General features: G+C 45.8%; 1 protein-coding gene across 2 annotated transcripts in view; it reads right to left on the bottom strand.

Annotated features, from left to right (window-relative positions):
- The window catches only part of FAM234A (family with sequence similarity 234 member A), a 55,200-nt gene that overhangs the window by 22,270 nt on the left and 7,911 nt on the right, over positions 1-25,019 (bottom strand). For both annotated transcript variants that reach the window (XM_019540055.1, XM_019540054.1), the window contains exons 2-4: positions 7,251-7,552; positions 5,770-5,886; positions 5,166-5,354 (exon numbers count right to left, since the gene is read on the bottom strand). In XM_019540055.1, the coding sequence (XP_019395600.1) occupies positions 5,166-5,354; positions 5,770-5,886; positions 7,251-7,518 (574 nt within the window). In that variant the 5' untranslated portion in view covers positions 7,519-7,552. The remainder of the gene's footprint in view (positions 1-5,165; positions 5,355-5,769; positions 5,887-7,250; positions 7,553-25,019) is intronic.

Here is a 25,019-nt window from a genome sequence, read left to right as displayed (position 1 = left end):
ATTGGATATTAGGAGGAACTTCTTCACAGTTCGAGTGGCCAAGGTCTGGAACGGGCTCCCAAGGGAGGTGGTGCTCTCCCCCACCCTGGGGGTCTTCAAGCGAAGGTTAGATGTGTATCTAGCTGGGGTAATGTAGGCCCAGCACTCTTTCCTGCTTATGCAGGGGGTCGGACTCGATGATCTATTGAGGTCCCTTCCGACCCTAGCATCTATGAAGGATGAGTTTTGACTGACAGGCCTAGCTAGAGAGAGAGAGCGTAAGCCCACAGCAGCTGAGAGCCCAACACAAAGAGAAATTTATAAAACATCTGTGAGGCACAGGACACGTCAAGGGGAGGTAGGATGGTGCAGTTTTTTTGCCCTTAAGGCAACAGCTCATTATCATACAGGCAGTGAGCCTGACTGGGAACCTGTGGGTCAGCCTCCCTCTTTTTTTTTCTTCCTTTTTTTAGAACCAAGTAACATCAAGTCATGGCAGGTGAGTAAAAAGGGGGTGGGGGAGGAGAAGCTGATCCCCAGAGAAAGAAAATTCAGCAAGACTTGACAGGGGCACAATCTTAAAAAAACAAATGCAACCAAAGATGGCTTCTTGTCACAGGTCCATTTAATTTTTTTTTACCTGTCCACTCTGTAAGAGTTGCTAACAACTTGCCTCCAAAAAACCCAGCAAGCAGGCAGGTAAGGGAGAATACAAATTGTAGCTAATATTACCCTGGCTTCCACATAGCCTGAGGCTATGAAGGGAAGATCAGGCAGGTGCACAACATACTTAATCAGAGGAGGCTTTAACCTTTGCTCGGTAGGCTGTAGAAATAAATTTGTAGGAAGGTATCTTAATGCTTCAAAATTGAGTCTAATTTAGTACAGGTATAGGCCTGAGTAATGGCCAGTCTGATCTAACACAAGCGATCTTTGAAGCTTTCATGTTTTCATTTGATCTCCATTAAGGATGAACAGAGAATCCAATTACTCTGGTCTCCTAAATCCTAAACGGCAGTGTTAGCACTTACGCAATTCTATTACTCATGTAGTGTGGACACATAAACTAATGCCTCACATAATCTGTGGTATGGTGGTTAGAGCACAGGGATGAAATATCGAAGAGAAGCAAGTTCCAAGGTCCTCTGGGCAAGGGGAGGGGTACTAGAAACCAGGTCTCCAGCTTCTTGGGCAAACACTCCAACCAATCTGCTGTTAAAGTTAAATATGGTAGGGCCCTCACCCTCTCCTTCCTCCTCCTGGTTTTTTTTTCAATAACTTATGCTCACAGACTTGTGTACCTAGCTACGTACCTGCCTAGCCACTATGTAACCTAGTAGTGTTGTGGATACTTGCCTATCTACCCTGCACAAGCGACACATTCATAAATGATGCCTAAGTTCCCAAAATGTCACAGAATTCTGCCTCCAGAGTATACCTATAGGGGTTTTTCTAATTATTTTTAGTTACATTTATAGGAAGGTAATGTAAATTCAGATGGAAGGCAGACAAGTGCTTAGAAAGAAAAATGAAAACACAAGACTATTTTGTCTGGAAAGAACACCACCACTGTATCTTTAAAGCTAAGTATGAATCTGGTCACTGATTTGAAAATAAGCTGATTAAAAACAGACGGCAAAATGTTTCTTTAAGGCTGGAAGGTTCCCAAGCCAGATGCAATAGCATGAAAGAACCTTGGATTAAGACCTTTACCTTGTGAATAGGAATTCCAGAACTGATTTAGCAGAACAGGCTAAGAGCTTGAAATATTTCTCTGTATAAGTCTGCGCCACCTTTAAACAACTTTTTAACACCTCTGCTGTATACCTTTTCCTTGAATTTATACTTTAGGTTAGACACCACTGTCTATTGTTGCTGTCTAGAAGGATGGCAGATTTGCTAATGAATTCTGAGAGAAGAGGTTTTATTTCTTTGATTTCTAGGTCAGTGATGAGGAGGTGATTATCTGGAGGTCACACATTTCCCTTTACAGCAAGGTGGCCTGTATGGGCTGCCCATGAAATGAGATGCAAGCCTATGTATGGCCCAGGGAGAAAGAGTCCAAACCATCTAGCTGAAGATTTCAGTTCTGCCACAAAGGACTGGCACGGAGACATGTATGCTACATAGCATCAAAGTAGAACATCCGATTACTTCAAAGGTCTAGATGCCACCATGCAGGCATCTCATACAGTCAGCAAAACTAATAGAATCTGAAATTAACCATCTAATAATAGTAATGCAGAGGGAAAATTTCAGTTAGTCACATGAAACAAAAAAAGACCTTTTAGTACATTATCATCATTCTCCACATCTCTGCTTGAAGAAAAACCCAGTCTACTGGCACACAAACAAAAGTTCTTTACTGCAAAATTAGCTCTTCTAATGCCTTTGTACAGGCATTTTTTATCTGGGTTGACCAACAGGGCCAGAAATTTAAATCCTAGCTGAATGACATCTTGAGTAGGCTCCACAGCACTTTCTATATTTTCTAATGCACCCAGGTTGATGGTGTGGCACCAATTTTAGTATTGTGACAAAACACTCTTTACAAGGTGCTCCTTTAAGAATCGATAATCTAGGAGTTGGAAAATTGAAAAAAAAATTCTAGAAATTTGATAAAATGTCAAATAGCATCAGGCCTAATTCCAATAAATCCTCACTAGAAACTCCTGCATTTAATGATGGTTTGTCTATCAACAATTATTTTTGGAAATATGGCAGTTGACCAGCTCAATGTATCTAACGAGTTTAACTCATAATGTATAGTGCTATTTTAAGCAGACTTCTGTGCAGTACAAAGTCAGACACTTTTAAAAAAAGTCTAAATGTATTACATCTGCACCGTTAACTTAATCAACCAAGCATGTAATTATCTCAAAAAAATTAAATTAGACTTGTTTGACAAAACTAATTTTTCACAATGGTCTGATTGCTTACATGACCTTTTACCTTTACTCTATATCAGCTGAAAACTAGAGGTGCGTCAATACATCAGTCCAATATCAGACTGCCACAGATGTAAAGAAAATCAAGTGTATTGGAAATCGGCTTTTTTTTTTTGCCCAATGTGGCCAATAAATGCCCCATGCATGCATGCAGTTGCAGCGCAGCATGTAGGTGGTGAGGAGCACAGCCCAGCAGCTTGGAGAACTGCATCTAGCTAGTAAGTCTGTTGTGGTGGAACAGGAGTGGGGAAGGAAGGGGCATGGGGAGGCAGTTCGAAGTCCCCACAGTGAGGGAGGGACTGGGGCTGGGGCAGGCATTGCCTAGCCAAGGCAGGGCACAGGATGGAGCCACAGCTCAGCGGGGTGGAATGGGGGGGAAATGGGGGTGTGTGCCTGCATATCTGCATGGGGCAGGACGGGATACCACTGCGGGCTGGGGCCAGGGCTCCACTTGGGGTAGGAGGCAGCAGTGCTGGGAAAGGGGGCAGTGGGAGCTACAGTAAATTTTGGGGTGGCTGCTCCCTGCTGGCTTACAGCCCCACCCCATGCATCCAACCAAGTGCACCCTGCATATGCAGGTCCTGGGTTGGTCTTCATGGAGACCCTGCCTGCCCACTCCGTACAGCACTGCAGTGGTGGGTACAGGGCAGATGGGTTGGGATGACAGGACAGTGGGACTAGGTCTGGAGACAGTGACTAGCAGCTGTGGCTGGAAGGAGCCGCTGCTATGGGGGCTGCTGGGAACTGAATCCAGCCGCCATGCTGCTCCTGCCTCATTGCTTGCCTGGGTGTGGGAAGACCGGCCACGTGTATTACAGCCCAGGCTGCCCCCCTGAGCTAGGTTATGTGGGACCAAAGGACCCACCACAAACCGGACAAAATCCTTTGGCAGGGTGAATCTGGCCATGGAATTGTATTTTGCCTACACTTAGTCTATAAGGTGCAAACCTACCCTGCCTTCTGACTGTTTAATACTATCATTAATGACCTGCAGGATGGAATGAAGTGCATGCTTAGCAAATTTGCAGATGATATCAAGCTGGCTGGTGTTGCAGAAGTTTTGGAGGATAAGATTAGGATTCTGAATGGCTCTGATAAACTGGAAAAACAGTATGAAACGTCAAATTAACAAGTCTCCAGATAGACAGAGTGGTTATAAAGTCTCTGACTACTCTCTGTTGCTGCAGGGAAGAGAATAAGTACTAATAGTTTTAAAACTTTACCAGGGGAAATTTAGATGAGATATTAGGAAGAACTTTCTAAACTCTGAATGTGATTAAGTACTGGAATAGGCTATCCCAACCCTGGAAATTTTTAAGAGCAAGTTAGACAGACACTTGGCTGGGATGCTTTAAGACAGGGATGATCCTGCCTTGAGCAGGGGGCTGGACAAGGCCAGGGCTGTCCAACTAACAGCCTGCAGGCAGCATGCAACTCCCAAAAGATAACCATGTGGCCTGTGTCTGGAATAGCCACCACTGCTCCCTCTGGAATGCTTACACTGTGAATGAGAAAGACAGGACCCAGGCTGCCTACGTTGCAGGTGGGTGCATGACTGGAAAGGAAGGTGCTGCATGTGCAGCAGGGGGAAGCCAGGCTGCCTGTGCTGCATGTGTCAGTGGGAAAGAAGCGCTCCCCGCACAGCACAAATGACTGGGAAAGTAGGGAAGGCAGGGTGTTTGCATGGTGTGTGCCAGTTGGAGAGGGACAGGGTGCTCTAAGCTACCCATGTGGCCCTGGAAGGGCTCATGCGGCATGTAGCTCCCAGCTGCCCAGAAGTTGGACAGCCCCGAACTAGATGACCTTCCCTACTCGTTACATATCAGACTTTTATTTCTTATCGCTGCCTTCACTTTTGTTTTTGTGACATAATATACAAATACAGCTATGCTGATAATATGCTCCTAGCACAGACTTAACTATAAACTTCCTGTCCAGTGATTAAGTCTCTTTATTGATCAGAAGTCCAGAATGGATGTACTTCAAACTGGACACAACCCAAACAACAAGCAGGAGGAAACAGCTTAGAAATTGAATTGGCTGAAAGCATAATACCATCTGCAATGTGGATGCATCCAATTCAGTTTGCATGGTGATGATAAAACACCCTAGGGTCCAGAGGTCAGCAACATTTTTGGGGCAAAGTGCCAAAAGCACCAGCAAACAGAGAGAAGCAAATGGGCAAATTAAATAAAAATTGATTGTACTATGCATCAGTAAAATTCTACTTTGATCTACCTGTTTGAGAGTTGATTGCAGTTAAAGACTCCAGCTTCCCCAAGACAAGGCAGCCTGGGGACTGAGCCCCACCCAATTGTTCAATGCCACACTCCATCCAATGGACATCTTCAGTGACAGGCCTCTCCCAGAGTGTGCTGCCATCAGTGCCTGACACAGCAACAATAAAGGCACATGGAGTAGAAAGGCCTGAACAGAAAAACATGTTTTAGAGGGGAAAATAAAATCCCTTTCTTACCTTGGGTATCACTGTACATACAACCATTTCAGCAGGGTACCTACACCAACCCTTCTCCTCCAGAGACTGTTTTCCTCTTTATATTCACAGATTCTCTGCCAATTTTCCCTTTTTAATCTGTCATGTCACAAAGAGTTTCCTGATTCTCAACTATGACAAGAGAGCTTCAAGACTGGACATAAGCTCAACAGAAATCAAATGGCAGCTTCCTAAAGAAGTTAACTTGTCTTTGTCAGATGATAACTCCATCCACAGAAGGGATCCGTCACAGCAACCTTACCCACCAGTATGACACAACCCCCCCCACCCCTCACACACATTTTTCACCAAAAACCTCTTTTTGAGCCTCCTTAGAGTCACAGTTACCTTCATCCAAGCAGGATCTGTTAAAACTGCTGCTACCATTGGTACTTTTGAAAGCAAAGATAATATCTTGAACTTTGTCTTTGTCCACATCTTCTACAGCCAAAAATGAGTAGGTCACTGCAAAGAGATCACAGACCAAATCCTAATAAGTACCTACTTTCATAAATAGGATGAAAGAATACAGCAGTAATGCAGCTAAATGGAGAAAACTGCATGCCCTTAGAAACCTGATAACTATTCACAACCTCTTTCTTTTGTGAAAGCAATGCCAGAACAGATTAGTGTTTCATTTATAAAAAAAACACATCTAAATAGGAATGCTCAGAGAAGTCAAAGCAAAACCACCAAAGATGTGAAGCCAATGACAATAAGTTAAGAGCATCAAACCACTATATAAGTGTGTCCTTAGTTTACTGTAGTTTAATCCTAACCAGATGATAAGTACCTTGTGTTTGAACAGGAGCCAGAGCTAAAGCCAGAGCCAGAACCACAACTACAGTGCCTCTGCCCTGCCCTGGTGAAGCCCCCTACTGCCAAAATGCTGTAGCAGCCCTCCACCATTAACACAAGTCCCTCAAGCTCCATGGACTGAATAAAACAGCTCTATGGCCAGATCCAACTCATAGTCCATTGGTTGCTGGCTCCTGTTTTAGGCAAGTCAAACCATTAAAATAATTTGATAAACAATCTCAATCTCTGGTTTGAGGTACACTTTACCAATGGGTGAACCCATACATGTAATAGCTTCTAATTTACAACTAAGAGGAATTCTTTTTCAATTTAAAAGAAAAGAGGATTTTGTTTCTGATGCTGGAAATGATTGGTTCAATCTCCAAAGACTTGCAGTGTCTGTGAGTACATGGCCATAATTTGTTAGACGATGCGCACAAGATAAAAATCTTATTCTGCTTCAAAAAAAGGGGAAGATGACGATGGTGAGACAGTAAGCTACAAGGGCACAGAAACACATGCTGTAGCAATAAACAAACTGCTCCCAGATTTCCAGAGACAACTTCAGTAAAAGGATATTTTCCTTCAGATTACAGTGCGTTATTTACAAGTAACAAGATTTCCTTCCTTGCACTTCCCTTTCACTTATCCAATGCTTGTAAGAGTTTCTTATGGAAAAAGGGCTGCTTTCAAATCTCAGCTCAAAGTCACTTCAAGGTACATTTTAAGGAGCACTAATATTCAGCAAGGATCTACCTTCTTAGAGCACTCACTTTGCCCAAATCAGGCCCACTTGCTGTACTGTTAATGCCGGAGGGCAACACCCTATTTGCCCAACCATAACACATTGCAAACTTCTACCAGAAGGCCACTCTGATTAAAAGGAACCGCTGTATATGGAAACCTAAATTAACTGCAGCTCATATGCTCATCAAGACCCCTGCAGGCTGGATTGAGGGCCACATTCTGGCAAGAGTCCCACAATCTGTAGAAAACGGCAGTTTAGAAATATTTTTATATAGCAAATTCACCTGCGTTTTCATATGTTCTGTGCCATGTTTTTTGTGAAAGAGGCCTCACTGGACAAGGTATGATGAATGAAAAAGCAAACACCACAATAAGACAGAGAAATAATGAGAGGAAGAAGGCAGCAGTTCGCCATCGGGAGAGCTGAGCAAATCCTGTGGGCTTTTTACAGACACGTTCTTTCTCTGTACAATTTTCATGGTTCTCTTGTGCTTTCCCATCCTCATTCTTTAGAGGGTGGATTTCTGCTTCCAAGTCTTTGCTGTCCATCATAGGTTATTCATGAGTTTTCAATAACTTTGGTCACCTGCAGCAACAGAAAGGAGAGTTAAAATAGGATTTGGGATATATCAAATGAAGCAAGTTATTGAATATTCAGGTCTCCATCAGGGGCTGGCAGCTGTACACTAAATGGCATAAGGGGCTCTGATCCCCAATCCTAACAACTATACCTCCTGCCATGCCACACATTCATCGCAGGAGGTACAACTGTTAGGATTGGGGGCAAGATCCCAATCATGTGATTGCCAAAAGGGAGTTCAGGGCACAGGTCTGTACATGCTTGTTGGGGGAAGGGGGTAGAAGGGCTTCACAGTTTGTAGGGTCAAAAGGGACCTGAGCAGATCATCAAGTTGGACCCCCTGCCATGGGCAGGAAAGAAGGCTGGGATCAAACAACCCTGGCTAAGTGATTATCTAGCCTCCTTCTGAATACTCCCAGGGTAGAAGCGAGCACCACTTTCCATGGAAGTTGGTTCCAGATCCTAGCTTCCCTGACTGTGAAGCAGTGCCTCCTGATATCTAGTCTGAATTTCCTCTCAGTCAATTTATGGCCATTATTCCTCGTTACTCCTAGTAGTGCTTGGGGGAACAGGGACTCTCCTGTTGGTCCCCCTTGGCCAGTTTGTAGATGGCCACCAGATCCCCTCTCAGCCTTCTCTTGTGGAGGCTGAACAGGTTTCAGGTCCCTTAGCCTCCGCTCGCAGGGCCTGCCTTGCTGACCCCTGATCACGTGAGTGGCCCCATCTGGACCCTCTCGATGCTGTCCACATCCCTCCTGAAGTGCATCGCCCAGAACTGGACACAGTACTCCAACTGCGGCCTGACTAGTGCCGCGTAGAGAGGGAGGATCACCTCCTTGGACCTGCTTGTGATGCATCTGTGGATGCACGACAAGGTGCGGTTAGCCTTCTTGACCATGTCCCCACATTGGCAGCCCGTGTTCATTTTGGAATCAATAATGACACCAAGATCCTTTCCTGCCTCTGTGCTGACTAGAAGGGAGTTCCCCAGCCTGTAGGTATGCTGCTGGTTCTTCCTCCCCAGGCGCAGCACCTTGCACTTGAGAACAGGATGGGATTCAGTGTTGACATCTGCCCACCCCTGTAACCTGTCTAGATCTAGTTTCAGCCTGTCCCTCTCCTCCAGTGTGCTCACTTCTCCCCACATCTTAGAAGATGTTGAACAGTGTGGGCCCGAGGACCGAGCCCTGGGGGACCCCACTGCCCACATCCCTCCAGGTTGAAAAAGACCCATCCACCACCACTCTCTGGGTGTGGCCCTCCAGCCAATTTGTGACCCATGTGACTGTGGAGGCATCGATGCCACAGTCGCCTAGTTTTTTAATGAGAATGGGGTGGGAGACAGTGTCAAAGGCCTTCCTGACGTCCCAGAAAGACTACGTCCACCGCAACACCTGCGTCCAAGGATTTTGTGATCTGGTTATAGAAGGCAAGCAGGTTGGTATGACAGGACCTGCCTCTAATGAACCCAAGTTGGTTGCCCCTAAGCATGATCTCCCCTGCTGTTCCCTTGCAGATGTGCTCTTGGATAACTTTCTCAAAGAGCTTCCCCAGGACTGAGATAAGACTAACGGGCCTGTAGTTTCCTGGGTCCTTCTTCCTCCCTTTTTTGAAAATGGGGACCACACTGGCCCTTTTCCAGTCCTCTAGCACCTCACCAGAGCACCATGAGTGCTTGTAAAGCTGCGCCAGGGATCCTGCAATGACCTCTGCTAATTCCCTCAGCACTCTGGGGTGGAGATTGTCAGGACCCACTGACCTGAACACATCTAGGCCCACCGGAAGTTCCTTGACTAGGCCCTCACTGATCCTGGGCCTGGCAGCACCTCCCCTGGGTCCGTCAGGGATCCCAGTAGGGCGGATGCTCAAAAAGACAGTGATTAACAATGGTCCATCCTAAAAAACAATCTAGAGACCAGTGGCTTTCAACCTGTGGTCTGTGGACTCCTGAGAGTCTGCAGACTATGTCTAAAGGGTCTGCAAAAGAGGACTATGATCACTCAAAAGCATGTGAATACCTACACTGACAATTCAAAGGAGTCTGGCACATCTATTCAAAATTTTTAGGGGGTCCACAAATGAAAAAAGGCTGAAAACCACTGATCTAGGAATTAAAGAGGAGCTAAGCAGATCATACCAGATACAGTTTAACATGATCCAACTTCTGGTAAAAGAGGGCTCCCACTCTGATAGGGAGAAGTGAGGGAGGGAAATGCAGGATAAAGTACAGCTTTGCACACAATCACCACTCAGCAGAGAGCTGGACAACTGATGACAGAGAAGAGCCAAAAGCTCAGAAGGATTTTAAGTCGGAGGGTCTTGACCTGTTCTCCAGGTCACTCAAGTAAAAGGCATACAATGAACACTCCCTCCGCTAGTACACTGATCCCTGTTATCTAACTTTTCAGAAGGATCCTGTATCACAGAAGTGAATGGAGACTCTGTGACCTTCTTTTTGCAGCACTTGAAAGCCATTCTCTAGTCTAACAGCACAGGAGTTTCTACAGGAGAGGTAAAAGCAAACACTGAGTAATTCTATAGAAGGGCAGAACAAATCTCGTGGCCTGTCTTCAAAAAAGGAACACCATAGGACCTAGCAATGTTGCAAAACCCAGTCTTCAGAACAGTAAGCAACATACCTCTTCCCGGAGTCAACAGAGGAATGGGGAGTTTACATTAGGGTAGGACAAATAATCTGTGACACTTCCCAGGGACAGGTTATTACATTAATGACAACTTAGTTTTCTCCATTACTCCTCCAGTTTTACAGATTGTCCATATTTGGCTCACATTGTTTATTCTGACAATTAGCAAATCATTTTTGTTCAGCATGACTGAAAATGCCTCCTTCTGACATGCCAAAACAGAACAGGCAGTGCTGCGACAAACACCACTCATTCTAAGGGGCAAGGGGAATGCCTGTCTTTCTCATCTGCCCCGTAAGTTCATAAGTTGCAGAAAGCTAGGTCTTTATTTGGGTGAGCTTCTCACTGCCTAAGTAAGCAGGACAAACTTACACCCAACAACCCTGATCAACCAGCCCAAGCCCTCAGCAAAAGGAGAAAATCATAATGGAAATATACAGTAGTAGATTAGAAAGAGGTAAGGTGGGGAAATAAACTCTCTGGATCTCACAGGGTATGGTCTGTTTCTACATTTGACTGAAAAAAAGTAAAAATCACATCTACGGGATCAGTATAACTTTTGTGCCACATATGTTCTTCCTCTTAGTTCAGTTTCTCCACCTTTTCAGGCTCAAGGAACCTTTCCATAGGTTCTCTGAATTTAGTGTCATCCCGGTTGAGCACCACAGTAAGCTAGAGGAAAATGAAGTTTCCTATATTGCTCCTTTTTATAAAAAAATAGGCAAAGAAAACCTGACACTAACCACTCAGGAAGAGATCAGTAAAAGGTTTAAAATCCTAAAAAGTGGGCATGTCTACAAGTGCAATTAATGAGAAGCAATATACTCCAATTTATTGCCCCCAGGTGTGCTGTTTGAACATGCACCTGGGACGACAGCACGTATAAACCCAGTCATAGCAGCACCGACTGGCAGAGGGCCCGGGGGGGGGGGTGTCAGCCTGCCAGCCCAGGGCTGTTCCCCTGACTCAACATGCTGTGGAGGGGCTGGCTGGGGAAAAGCGTGTTTCACTCTGGTGCTAGCCAGCAGGCAGCACCCTCACTGAAGCACTCTCATGTCCCAGCCAGCCAGGGCAGCATCTATATGTGTGCTGCTGCCTACCGAAAAACTATGCAGTAGGACAGTACTTGCATTTACTGGAATGAATTAGCTTTCTCCAGCCTAACAGGGGTGCATGTGTAGATGTATGATGTTTTACTGCGGAGCTAATTAGTCTACACTGCAGAAAATGTCTTATGTAGATGCACCCACTATCTCATACCAGGCAAGGGTACAGGAGGAGGGACCACCACTCCATGCCCTGCTTTTTCTGGTTTCTGCCTCCTCGTTGGCCCCGATTTGTACCCGAGGGAAAATGTGTGGGCAAGAAAGATGCTACTCCAGAGCCTTACATTCTTGACTGATGCCACCTGTGGGACTGAAAAGCAGGACCCCAGGTCCACCAGGGTGATACAGCACGCTGCTCAGAGTGGGAGCATTAGGTCAGCAGCGGGAGTCCACAAAACACTGCGCTGGATGCAGGGCTCCAGCAGGGGGAGGAGCAAGAACTTACCTCCTTGCACAGGGACTGGTGCCACAGCACCCTTAAAAGGATCTTGTGGCACATCAGCTGAGAAAACTGCTTTCAGCTTATTCTGAAAGTTGCAAGGAATGAGTCTAAGAAAATCAGGCATGTTACAGGAACTCAGAGCTTTACATCTACAACCACAATAAAAAATAGACTTTCTACTAAATTAAGTTTCTAGGCTTCATTAAACTGACAGTGTTGCACTGAGGGAAAGAAGGAGAGGGAAAAAATGTGGAATTATATGTTCCAATAGCTTTGAACAAGATCTGCATGACAATTTGTCATAAAAAGTTTCTTCAGAGCCAATACCCATGAGGACCAAGTCAATTTTCCTTTGTGATGCCTGCAGTCATGTACCCAGAGAATCTGTCCAAATAACGTATTTCTCCAGAACTGGCAACAGCAGACATTAGTTTAAAAGCTCATTGCTAATACAAAGAAAAAAAGCAAACATCAAGCCTTGCAGCTCCATTCTCACATGCCTGCAATATTAGCAGATCTAGTATTCAAATTGCCCTGTTAGGGAAACATGCGCTAGCTCACCTAAGACTTGTGAATAGGGAATTCATGATTGCAGTGTTTTCATGGAAACTGCGAATTCAGACAGCCTCTGAGAAAAATGGCAGGCTTGCTGCAAAAAAAACAACAAAAAAAACCTTACTGAAAATAAAATGCTGGCCTCCAGACAGAGTCAGCAGTCTCCATGGGGCTACAGCATGGCCAGTGGGGAATGGAGGCTGCCAGCAAAATGGCTGCAGCCCACTCCTCATAAGCTGAACAGCTGAGGGCTGCCAATCACAGGCCCCCACCCCTTGCCACAAATCAGAAGTGAGGGTGGGGCCATATGGCAGACAGTTCTCAACCAACCAGCAACAAGGGGTGGGGCCACAGTCCCCTTGGTTAATTAGAAGTGTGGGTGTTCCACAAATAACCAAATGCTCAAATGATGAGCGAGACTTTATGGGAGGGGAATAAGGCAAAAAGGCACCTTTATTGATTATAATATTCAAAAGAGCACTCATACATATACACACACTCACTCTCAATCACTCTGCTGATGTTATAGTTACCAAAATCTATTGTTCAGTATTATACTAGGTGGCCAGCCTCGAGAGTATGAGATTAAAAGCAGGGCATGCAGACATGTCTGTGCTTCCAGTGAAGTTTTCAGTGTCTTTCCACTTCTTACTGATAAGTCTCTCTCCTTCATAGTGGTTATCAAGTTGGTGTTAGGTGACTGGTCCACCTTTTCTGATTCTGTGGCTCCTTTGTCTGAAATCTCAGTACTTTTCCACCCTGACAAGCAGTTAGGCTCACACATCATTGTCTTCAGGTGTTGCTCTTTAATCACTTCGTTTACAACATTTTTCCATTATTGCTGCTGTGGCCAGTGTCTGGAGTCTTTAGTGTTAAGATGTTGCAGACCTTGGCTTCAATCTTGTCTTTTCTGCTTATCTTTATTTTTCGCCTGGTACAGACTTACCTCCTCACGAACTTCAACATGATTCACCATAACTTGTTTGCCAACATGTAATTTATTTCTGTTCTTACCAGTCACTCTACACTCATTCATCCATATACCCAAGCATCATAAAAAAGAATACAGAAAGAAGCAATACTTGTTTTGCTATATAAAAATACAATAACAAGCGTAATTTATAATAGCAAACTTAAAATCACTACGTGGGGGTACCATCGCAACTCAGCCTATGAAAATGGCAGCCAGTCCTTGGATCAGAGGGCCAGCTGTCAGCCACCTCCGAGTTAGGTAGACCCCTACTTATGAGAAAACATGCAGTCACTATTCAGAAGGACTGCAATTTGATTCGGTGATTTGAATCACTGTCCCGATTCAACTTGGCTGAATCAGATCTGAAGATTCAGCACCGCTTCAGGTGATTCGGTTATAGACTAAACATGCAGCAGTCCTTGACACTAGACACAGCTGCCTCCAGCTAGTAAGTCTGTGCTGTGGTGGGCAGAGTGGGGAGAGAAGGGATGTGCATGTGTGTGTGGGGGGAGGCAGATCAATGCCCCCACAACGAGGGAGGGATTGGGACTGGGACTCGGGCTGGGGCAGGCGCTGCCCGGGGGGGGTGTGGGGCGGCTTGTGCCAGTGCACACCGCCAGTCTGGGAGCTGCTCATGTAGTGGCTTGTTCAAAGGCTATCACCACTGCTCCCAATTCAGGTTCAGAGATTTGGCTGCCGAATCAAGCCGAATCTCCTCTGAATTGAATCAGCTACTGAAGCTTCACACAGCCCTAGTCACTATCCTTTGATGTGACAGGTTCTTTGGAACGGATACTGCACCTTCTCCCTAGTTGGACAGACTTGCACCCTGTAACCTCTACTTGGCAAGGGTACACAGTCTTAATTGCATAAAACAGCACCCAGCCACGCTATGGAAAATCCCAGAAAAGAAGGTCACAGTAGTTTCAAACATCTGATCAGTGGAACAGAGAACTGAAGCCCATGTTGTTCTGAGGTGGTTTGGATCTGAGTTCCATATAAAGTTCAGTGGAACAAATGAAAATGTCAAGCAAACCTTTCTTAGTACAAAAGGACATATAGAAATCTAGTACAACAACAGCATTTCCTAGAGGAAATGCTGCGAATGCCAATGAGAGCCACAGGTTGTGTGGCAATGCAAAGCAGTGGTTGAAAAACGTCACTGGAATACAGTCACAAAAGGACCAAGTAAAACTATAGTGCTTGAGTGGACACCTGGCAGTAAGTCATAGGTGGAATCACAGATCAACAAGCTCACTTAAACACATGCTATATTTCTTGAGAGTTACAACAAATGCTGTAAGTACCTATCCCAGACTCTAGAACCTTGACTGGTTTTCAAATAACGTTAATAATAGAATACAGCTCCAACTGATACAAACCTAAGTCAAGTCAGCAGTAATATTAAAAAAAAAACCCACCTTCTCCTACAGACCTCCACACCAAAATACCTGTCCATTCTACTAACTCAGCCTGGCAGAAAAGTCAGAGGACAGGACCAGACAACACACTGCTGTCTTTCAAAACTAGCTGCTGCAGATCCATCTGTGCTGCTACAAAGAAACTTTATTTAAGAAGAGACAAGGAATACTGGGAAGCAATACAACTGAGCATGGAACACAGGAAGGAACTGACTTGCATACAGTCTTCCCCACCGCATTCTGGCCATCTTGATAGGTGCCACCTTCTCCTAGCCTTAATTGTTTTTAGGCGGTGGTGTACAAGTACAAAGTACAATGTAGTTGCTACAGCAGAAAGTTGGGTAAAGTGACATTGGTACAACATGCAGCGCAACGCTGTGAAGGGAAGCCCCAAGCACCGAGCAATCAGAAACTCATTGGGAAGACAGTGTCACTGTGATGGGAAAACATGAGGTTTAGCAAAGTACATAACAAGGCTCATCCCACAAGCTAATTTCCACACCTTCTTACCTACTAAATTCTCTCATCCCTTCAATGAGTGGGGGGTGACAAAGTATCATCTTCCATAACAATGATGCAGCAGCTAGCAGATGCTGTCCTTTTCTATAGCGGGTAGAGCCCCAGCACAGCTCAGACCATTATTTTCAGATCTGGAAGTCAGCATCATGCTCCAACCATAAAGCTAGTGAAACTTTTGATACACAGTCAAATGTGCCCATCACCCACCACAATAATGAAAAACATTTTCAAAAGGCTTCCATCTATCCCACTAAAATACCAGGAAACTGTACTGCACTGTACTTTGATCAAAGCTGACAAGACCTTGAGCCTTTCATGAGAAGTTATCATTTATAACCTAGTATAAATCATTTCACAGGCATGACATAATTATTATGGGAAACTCAACAACTTCCCTTCTTCTGCAATAATGGCCCCGGGAACTGCCAACTCAAAAATATCCTTTATAATATCTTTCTGCCTATTTTCCCATGATTTGAACAATGCCCTCTAGAACTGTTGGAGTAAACAGTGTCAGAACGCTCTTCAAAGATCTAATGTGCAGCAGACTCAAAAACAGCTAGAAAGCTCACTGAGATTGGCAAAGATCTGCTCAACCCCACATGAAAGTCTGTCTGTTCTTTAAAATCACAAATGTAAGCTAGTAATTAATTTAATAGAGGATAAGATGACTTCAACAATGCCAACTCAGATTTTTTTCTGTTCTATTTTTTCTGTTCCTACAACTGGTAATATTTTGTCTGCCAGTCACACATTGACTACTCCTAAGAGACATGGTTAAATGCATCTAGAAAAAGTGTTTGGATCTGGTTAAACACTCAATTAGGTAATTAGTCAACACAGTATAATCAGCACACTAACACCCATTGACTCAGACTTCTTGCTCAAAATTAAGGGGGTTTCTCATTTTTTTTTTTAAATATCACTTACAAGGTATAATTTTGGAGTTACAAGTAAAACAAGTGTCACATGAAAAGTTACTGGATTCTCACTACTTTAAATCCTTACTAGATTCTCTCTTACCCACAATGGAGCCTCCTGTGGTTCAGGGTAGAATCCTTGTCTGCCACGCAGGAGACTGGGGTTTGGTTCCCTGTGCTTATACACTGTTCCCGGTGCTGCCACTGCCCAACCCGAGCGCACCCGGCCCAACCCCCCTCCAAGAAGAACTCAGCAATGCCCCCAGCCTGCAGCGGCAGCCCATCCTTGCCCCATGTACAGATATGGGGGGCACATGCCCTCCAGCGGTGTGCGCAGTGGCAGGAGCTGCCCGCTTGTGGCTCTGTCCCGTGCACCACACCGGCTGGGCAGGGTCTGCCCCTCCCCCAGCTCCACTCCCTCCTTCACTGTGGGGGGCCTCGATCTGCTCCAGACCTCCACACTTTCCCTCCCTCTGCCCCTTCCCCCAACTCTCATGCATACACCATGACTTAGAAGGATCAAGGGCTGCTCTCTCACTCAGCCACGGTGAGCAGACTAGAAAAGTTCTACCAGTGTAGTGCCATCAGACCTGCTACTGCACATATGCTTTTGCTCTTGCAGGCAGATGGTCAGTAACTGCATATGTTGTGACCCCTACTACACTAACCAGAAGAGAGAAGGTTTTCTGCTCTGCTCTCAAACATGGTGCAATTTGCCAGTGAGTGAGGGAAGGAGGACCCAGAGGTGCTGCACCATGCCAATCCCAGCAGCGCAATCAATTGCTGCTATAGTGGTGGCTATTTTTTACACCTCCTCCCAGAGGTGGTGCCTGAGGCTCCTGCAGAAAAGAGAAAAGTAATAACATGGGAATGGAGCTAGAAATGATTAACAAAGAATAATACCCCAAAAAAAGGAAAGACAAAGAAAAAAAGGAGGAAAGAACAGAAAAGGGGGAGAGAATAAGAACAGGATAAGGAGATGAAAGCAAGGTTGAGCTGGTAAATGGCTGGATATGGCACATGGATTTGGGCTATACGTGGTGTTGGGCCAGCATGCCAGATCATACCTATGGACTGACACCAAATATCAGATTCAGTCTATGGACTGGCCTGCAGTACGAGAAGGTTGAGCACCACTGATCTAAAATGACATGCTCATCAAACCACTAAAATGTTTTCAGCAAACAGTTAACTCACTACCCCTCCTCTATCATTAATTCTTCCCCACTACCCCCTCCAATTTTGCTGCCCTTTCTCCCTACCACAAGTGAAAAGCTGTTCCCAACTCTCACTGTTCCAATGACTAGGAAATTATTTTGTCACCTACATTTGTTCACAGTCACTATATACCCATTTCTTCTTTGGTCAACACCAACCTTTAGCTTACAATCAAAATGTGCCCCATGCCACCGCATGTACTGTATGCACAATGAGCCCAGGGCCAGTGCATGCAGCATGCAGTGCATGGCCCACACTGGCTATGCACCCTGCATATAGCACAGGAGGCTGGCATGGGGCATGAGCTGCAAGTAGCACCCCATCTGACTGACCTGGCATGCTGGCTACAGCACAGCCTGATCCAGAGTGGCTCCATAGCTAGCACACAGGGTTAGTTCAGTAGGGGCCATATGTAGCAAGGACCCTAGACCGGAGGCGGGCAATTATTTTGGGCGGGCAATTATTTGGGCAGAGGGCCGCTCACCTAGTTTTGGCAAGCTGTCCAGGGCCACATGGGTAGCCCTGCCCCTTGACAGGGGCCCCATGCCCCTGGTCACCATCTTAGGAGCAATGTCCCAGGGCCAGCACCACTGGGGACCAGAGCAGGGTGCAGGCTGGCAGGGGTCTACGGAGCTGGGTTGGGCTGCACCAGCAGGGAGAGGGGGGAGCTGGCCCGGCTCCACAGAGCCCCTGCCAGCTGAGACCCTGTACCCCTGCCACCCTGCTCTGGGCCCTGCTGGCTCTGGCCCTAGGACACTGGTGTGGGCCCTGTGCTCCCACACCCAGGCCGGTGCTCCCTGCTGCAGCCACTCACAGCCCGCACTGGACTGTCCTGAGCAGGCACAGGCGGCCCCAGGTGAGCTGTGAGCAGCTGCAGTGCGGGGTGCTAGCCACAGGGCAGGGGAGGGGCCACTTTTCCCCCCACATTCAGCACCAGCTTGTAACCTGCCCCTGCTGCCAGCCTGGGCCACACGCTGGCTCCGGGCAGCGTTTGCTGCTGCTGCATGCTCGGAGCTTAACAATTAACAATTTCTATACCACCTTTACTACATAATGATTGTATTTCTTATTTTCTTTCTTTTTATATAAAAGGGTAAAATAACCTTTTGCTATTTGCTTCAATATACTTTATGAGATCTACCTCAGACTCAAACTTACTTTCAGTTTTGTCTGGAAGACTTCTAATCAACACAATAACTCTGCTAGATCCAATCATCAAGTATGATTTGTTTTCAGTCTGAGCAATCTGTTGAAACCTTCCTGGCCACTTTAGGAACTTAATGAAGCATTTTCACATACTTTACAGTTGAATCATATTTGTCAGCCAAAGCATTTGAAGCTATAGAACCTGACTGACAATATAAAGAAACACAGAGGTACTTAGGTCTGTGCAACGTTTCACCAAGTGTTTCGTTTCAAAACTGTTTTGATGCATTTCGAGCTCGAAACAGCAAAATTGAAAAGAAACAAAAAGCATCAAAACATCTTTGAAATTAAATGAGGGCACTTGAAACATTTCAAAAGTTTGGAAATGTTTTGAGTTTCAAAGCACCCTGGTGGTGGAAGGCAAGGGAGAGCCAGGGCTGCACTCTGAGTGGCTCCGCAGCCTCATGGAGCTCAGCCCAGCATGGAGCACAGCCCTGGTTCTCCCCGCCTCCTGCCTGTGCTCCATGCAGCTGGCAGAGCTGATCAGAGAACAGCACTGGCTCTGCCCACCTCCCACTGCTGGGCTGCACACTAATTGGCTCCATCAGCCCCAAGGAGCTCAGCCCATCAGTGAGAGGTGCAACACAGCACTGGCTCTCTCCACCTCCCACTGCCAGGCTGCACTCGGATTGGCTCTGCCAGCCCCATGGAGCTAGCCCCCTTGGTGGCGGGAGGCAGAGCGCAGCACCATCTCTGTCCACCTCCCAGAGCCAGCCTGCTCTCCATGGGGCTGGCAGAACTGATTGGAGCACAGCCCGGTGGCGAGAGGCGGGCAGAGCTGGGGCTGTGCTCCACTTTCTGCCGCCAAGCTGAGCTCCGTGGTGCGCCCAGCACCGGTCCCAGACAGCAGCAGCAGCCTCCTGTCATCTGGCACAGATCTGGGGGCCTGCACCCCAGGGGGGCACAGACTGGCAGCCCTTCCAGGGGTGCAAGACCCCAGATCTGCACCCCAGATGAGAGGAGGCTCAGGCTGCCTCTCCCACCTGGGACTGGCACTGGGTGCACGCTGCACCTAGCACCAGACAAGATTGCTGCTGCCACAGCCTGAGCCTCTTCTCATCCAGGGTGCAGATCTGGGGGCTTGCACCCTCAGGAGGGCTGGCAGTCTGTGCCAGACACCTCCTGAGAATGTGAGCCCCCGGATCTGCACACTGGATGAGGGTAGACGGTTGCTGCTGCTTGGGATAGGCAGCAACAGCAATTTTCTCTGGTGCTGGGCACAGCCCATGCCCAACACCAGTCCCAGATGACAGGGCAGCCTCCTCTCATCTGGGGAGCAGATCCAGGGGCCCGTACCCCTGGAAGGAGTCCAGCACAGACCTGCAGCCCTCCTGGGGGTGCAGGACTCCAGATCTGTACCTGGATGACAGGAGGCAGCATCTGTCTTCCCCAATCTGGGCTGTGGTGTCAGTCCCAGGCGGCAACGGTAGTCTCCTGTCATCCAGCACAGATCCAAGGCCCTGCACCCCTGGGAGGAGTCTGGTACAGACCCAAAGCCCTCCCGGGGGTACAAGCCCCCGGATCTGCACGCCCAACGACAGGAGGTTGCTGCTGCCTGCAAATTTTGCTTTCAAGATTTGAGGTGCAGTTTCTGAGAAACCTCTGCACCTATCTCCTTGAAACTTGGTAGGCTTCATGCCTCCATAAGGGGTACCAGTCCTGCAATTTGCATCTGAATCAGGCAACAAATGATGACGTTTTAGGCGTTTTCATGATTCCCCATTATAGCCTATGGGCGAAATGTTGAAACAAGTCGAAACAGAAAAACAGTTTTGACGGAAAAAAACAGGACAATGTTTTGAAACCAAACAAAATGACTAAATGAAACACCGTCCCTTCGAAATGGCTAAACAGACACTGAAACGAAACAATGGTGTTTTGCACAGCCCTAGTAGTTAGCTATGTTACTCTGAAGTCGGACAAACAGCAGAATAAGTTTACACCTTATAGACCAACTAAATTTAGTCCATAAGGCGCAAATCTACCTTGTCTTCAATATAAGCAACAGCCAGTGTCTACTATCTGCAGTCCCTCTAAAACACTATGCTCTCCCAAGTAGCATCTCCTTAATATTTGATATCTCCCATAACCAGCCATGTGTTGATGTTTTGATGCAAAACAAATAAATACCTGTGAACCTTAATGAACTTACTAGGATCCCCTTGCAGCTTAGGGTCAAACAGACCAAAGACTGCCCCAGCTGTGCAACTCTACTGAGGTCAGTATTTGAAGAGCAGGGAAAGACTGCAAAATCCAGAAGAGACCGTCATCTCAGAAAACATACAGAATTTTAAAAAGCAAACTCACCTCCAAACACGCACATTTTCTCTCTCTCTCTCTCTCTGTCGTGCGCACGCACAGATTATAGTAACATCTCACCTTGCATGGCCATTCAACCATAAGTCTGCAATTTATTTTCAGACAAACAGTATTTCAAATACCTCTTGAAAGCTGATAGTTCAACAATGTTGATCTTTCCCTGAAGTATCTAAAGTATGACTAACTCAGCCACTCAATGCCTTGCCTTACCAGTTGCTTGGGTTAATAGCTATGAATAGCTTGAAGAAAGAAGATTGTTCTGAGGAGGATCTTCCCCTTTCTGGTCTCCCCCTATGTCACAAGCCACTCCTTGCCTCCTACTGATCAGTTTGCAGCTTACATTCATGCACTTCCCACTTCTTCCTACTGCTCTATCCCATCTCTACAGTATCAGGCTCCTCCCTAAAAAAGCAAATCTCAGGATTCTGCCCAGCTAGGGGTTACGATATCTCTGTAACCTGCTTCTAGGGGATAGTTGCTCATTTCTCAGTCTTGCTATCATTTTGCCACTGTCAGCAAAACTTCTTTATAAAACAGTGTATTATCTTATCTTAGCTGTCTATTTCAAGTCAACAGAAGCAGCCAGAAAGGCATTCAAAATAAAAGCTTTAAAACTTTCCAGCGTGGTAGCCTGCTGCTCAGCCTAGTTAGCTGTTTGTCATTTTGTAACAGAAAAGTCACCTTTTCTCAAATAGCTTTCTTTATGATTTGCATTCAAGGTGCAAGACCCTTGTATCTCTTTAATTAAAAAAAAAAAAGTGTGCCTGCCCCCTCTTGATAACAGCTAGTTACTACAGCAAAGCAGGAAGAGCAGCATTACGGTATCAAAGTAAATTGTTGTTGCTAACGCCCTGATGTACCAAACTATCATTTATGCAAGTACCATCTATGACCTAGAAGTTATGCAGCTTTAGTTCAATGCCTCTTACTTGATTGATTGTTACTGTGTTATATTCCATACTCCCACTAAAAACAAAAAGTTAAATAATTTATATCTGCATTTATTTTAATACACTTCAATCAGCCATAGGCTTCACATCAGAGATGGGCAAAATACGGCCGGTGGGCCAAACCTGGCCATTCTATCCAGCCCACAGGGCCCCCCAAAATTTAGAAAATTAATACTGATCTGCCTGTGGCTGCCTGTCAAAGATCATAGGAGCCAGGGGCAGTAGGAACCAGGGGAAGCTGCTGACAGGACCAAGCTGCTGCAAAAGCAAGGCCTGGCCGGCCCCACTGTCCCATCCCTAGCCAGAAGCCCCATGCCAAGCAGAGGGTTCTGGCCTGTGACCCCACATACCCACACACCACAAACCTATACCCACCCCCCATATCTCCCAACCCCCACAATATACAGGGGTAAGTCTTCATTTTAAGCTATTATACAATCACTTCCATGTGCACTACACAAACACATGTAAACCAGGATAAATTATTATTTGAAATCAAATTAATGAATTTTGTTGTAAATGTTTGATTTTTTAGAATATAATTTGGTATTTTTCTGGTTCTGAGATGGCAAACCCTTGCTGAAAAAACTATTTCTGAAGGCGGGGGGAGGGGGCAAGAGGAGGGTCAGGGGTTAGGGGTAGGACTTCCGGTCCCAGATGGCAACCAGGGAGTGGAGCTAGCCTTGTGGCCCTCAGCAGCTTGCCAAAACTCGGTAAGCAGCCCTCTGCCCGAAATAATTGCCTGCCCCTGCTTCAGAATCCACCTCACAAAAAACTGACTTCTCCACACCTCCAAAAATTTAACAGCAGAGACCTCAAAGAGAGATCTCAAAGTTAAACATACCTCCTCTTGGAAATCTGTTAGAATATGTTAAATTTTACTGTAAATTAAAACTAAATAAACATTACAATAAACTAATTAAAAGTATCTCATTGTCAGGCAGGTATCTTTGCTCCTTCATAGTGTTCTTCAACTGGGATTTGCAAGAGAAAGGAATGGAAAAGCAGAAAGCAGCAAACGGAAGACAAAGAAAGAAGACATTAGAAAAACAAAACAAAAAAACTTCAGGTTATCTCCTAGATCAGCGGTTCCCAAACTCTGACAGATCGCATACCACCAATTTAGAATGCTAAAACCTTAAGTAGCCTCAGGAAATTTTTCAGTTCAACCTAAAGTACCACCAGCAAATTTGTCACAGAAAGTAATTATTATAAATCTGTTAACACATACCACTGACAGGTTCTCTGTGTACCACTGGTGGTACCTGTACCACAGATTGCGAACCGCTGTCTGAGACTGGTGAAGAGGTTACAGTGTAATTGTAGTGACATAGACTTACTTCTTGTTATCCATAACATAGAATTACAGGGATTCATACCACGAAAAGCAATACAAAATCCAAATAAGTCTGAGAACCACTGCTCTAGCACTCTTTCATTTACATGCTAATTTCCACAAAATTCTGTAAGACATGCTGTATATTCCAGCCATTAGTATGAATTCATGACGTTAGTTCCCAGTATTGTCCCTTACTGTCCAAGAAATCCCTCAAGAAATTATCTACTTTCCTGATCTCTCTTTCTCCACCACATTTATGCTGAAGAACAAGAAAAGTCTCATATTTCACAAAACATTCAATTTGCCATCTCATGGCCCAACCTTGAGAGATGCCAAGTACTCTCAACTTCCACTAACTCCACTCAGAACCCCTTGGGATGGGATCTTTATTCCTACGGACTCTCTCTTCATATTAAGCAAATCACCCTGAACAAATTTTGTTAATTGTCTGTACATCTATTTTAGCATGTGTGCCTACCTTTCCTGTATAACGTTAATCATTGTTGTAGTGTATAATAGCAGACAGTTATTTCCATTCAAAAAATATATACTTTAAGGAATTAGGAAAAGAATCATGATTACTTCCTCTCCCCCCGCACTGCAACACTAGTTCTTCCTGTAGTATGTTAAAGGGTTTTTGTCCCACAAAGTCATTAAAACAGTCACACAAAATTCAAGGATGATTCCAGAAAAACCCACTGCTGATCTTTGAACAGATTTTAAAATATAATGCACTTGGAAGCAGCAGCTTCAAAAGAAAGTGGTCCTTCAACACTGTTATTTGACACTAGCCAATTGGTCCAGCTGGGGGGTGGGGAAGAGTGGCAGCCAGGGACAGTGCCCTGTGTTGCATCTCCCCCCTCTACCTAGGCCCACTCCCCCCTTCCCTCCTGCTGCCTGGAGTTGGGGCCCACTCCCACCTTCCCCACCATGGGGGCAGGGAGACAGGAGGAGCAGGCTCTGGGCCAATGCGGGGGAGGGAAGAGTGGGGGAGGTGGCCCACTCCTCCCCTCTGCTCAAGGTATCAGCCCGGGGCCCACTGCTTCCCTCCCCACCACCACTGCGGTGGGTCAGCTTCCCCCTCACCCTTCCATCCCTGCCATCATGGCGGCGCTCCACTACTGCCATCTCCTGTCCCAATGCTGTATTCGCACTCTGACTGGTTGTTTCAGCCAGCCAAACAGAGTGCGAATAAAGCGTTACGGACAGATTAAGGCTTTTATAATATTAGAATAGTTATACATAAAGGATTAATTAAATCTGAAAAAATGAACTTCAAAAAAATACACCTCCCAATGAGTCTTCAGTCTGGAGTGTGAGTAATAGCAATCCAACAATGGTTAGCACTGACCTAGTGAAGAGGTATTTTGAAAAGCTGGACATAAGTCGGTGGGCCCTGACAATCTTCACCCAAGTGTACTAAAGGAATTGGCTAGCGCAACTGTCCGAAAACTTGTGGCACTCAGGACAGCTCCAGAGGACTGGAAAAGGGGCAACGTGGTCCCTATTTTCAAGAAAAGGAGGAAGGAGGACCTGGGTAATTATAGCCCAGTTAGCCTCACCTCTATCCTGAGCAAGACCTTAGAAAAAATCATAAAGGATCACATTTGCAGGGGGCCAGCAAGTCACACTATGATAAGCATTGGTTTATAGAGGGCAGATCCTGCCTGACTAACCTGGTCTCTTTTTATGACCAGGTCACAAAGTGCTTAGATGTAGGAATGGAAGTAGATATTATTTACCTGGATTTTAAAAAGGCTTCTGACACAGTGTTGCACCCAATTCTTACAAGCAAACTGAATTCATAGATTCATAGATGCTAGGGTCGGAAGGGACCTCAATAGATCATCGAGTCCGACC

The sequence above is a fragment of the Crocodylus porosus genome, unplaced genomic scaffold (assembly GCF_001723895.1).
Source record: "Crocodylus porosus isolate Cpor-Errol unplaced genomic scaffold, CroPor_comp1, whole genome shotgun sequence".
Taxonomy (NCBI): domain Eukaryota; kingdom Metazoa; phylum Chordata; order Crocodylia; family Crocodylidae; genus Crocodylus; species Crocodylus porosus.
Note: the sequence above shows the minus strand (reverse complement) of the source record. Positions and strands in the feature narration are given on the sequence as shown.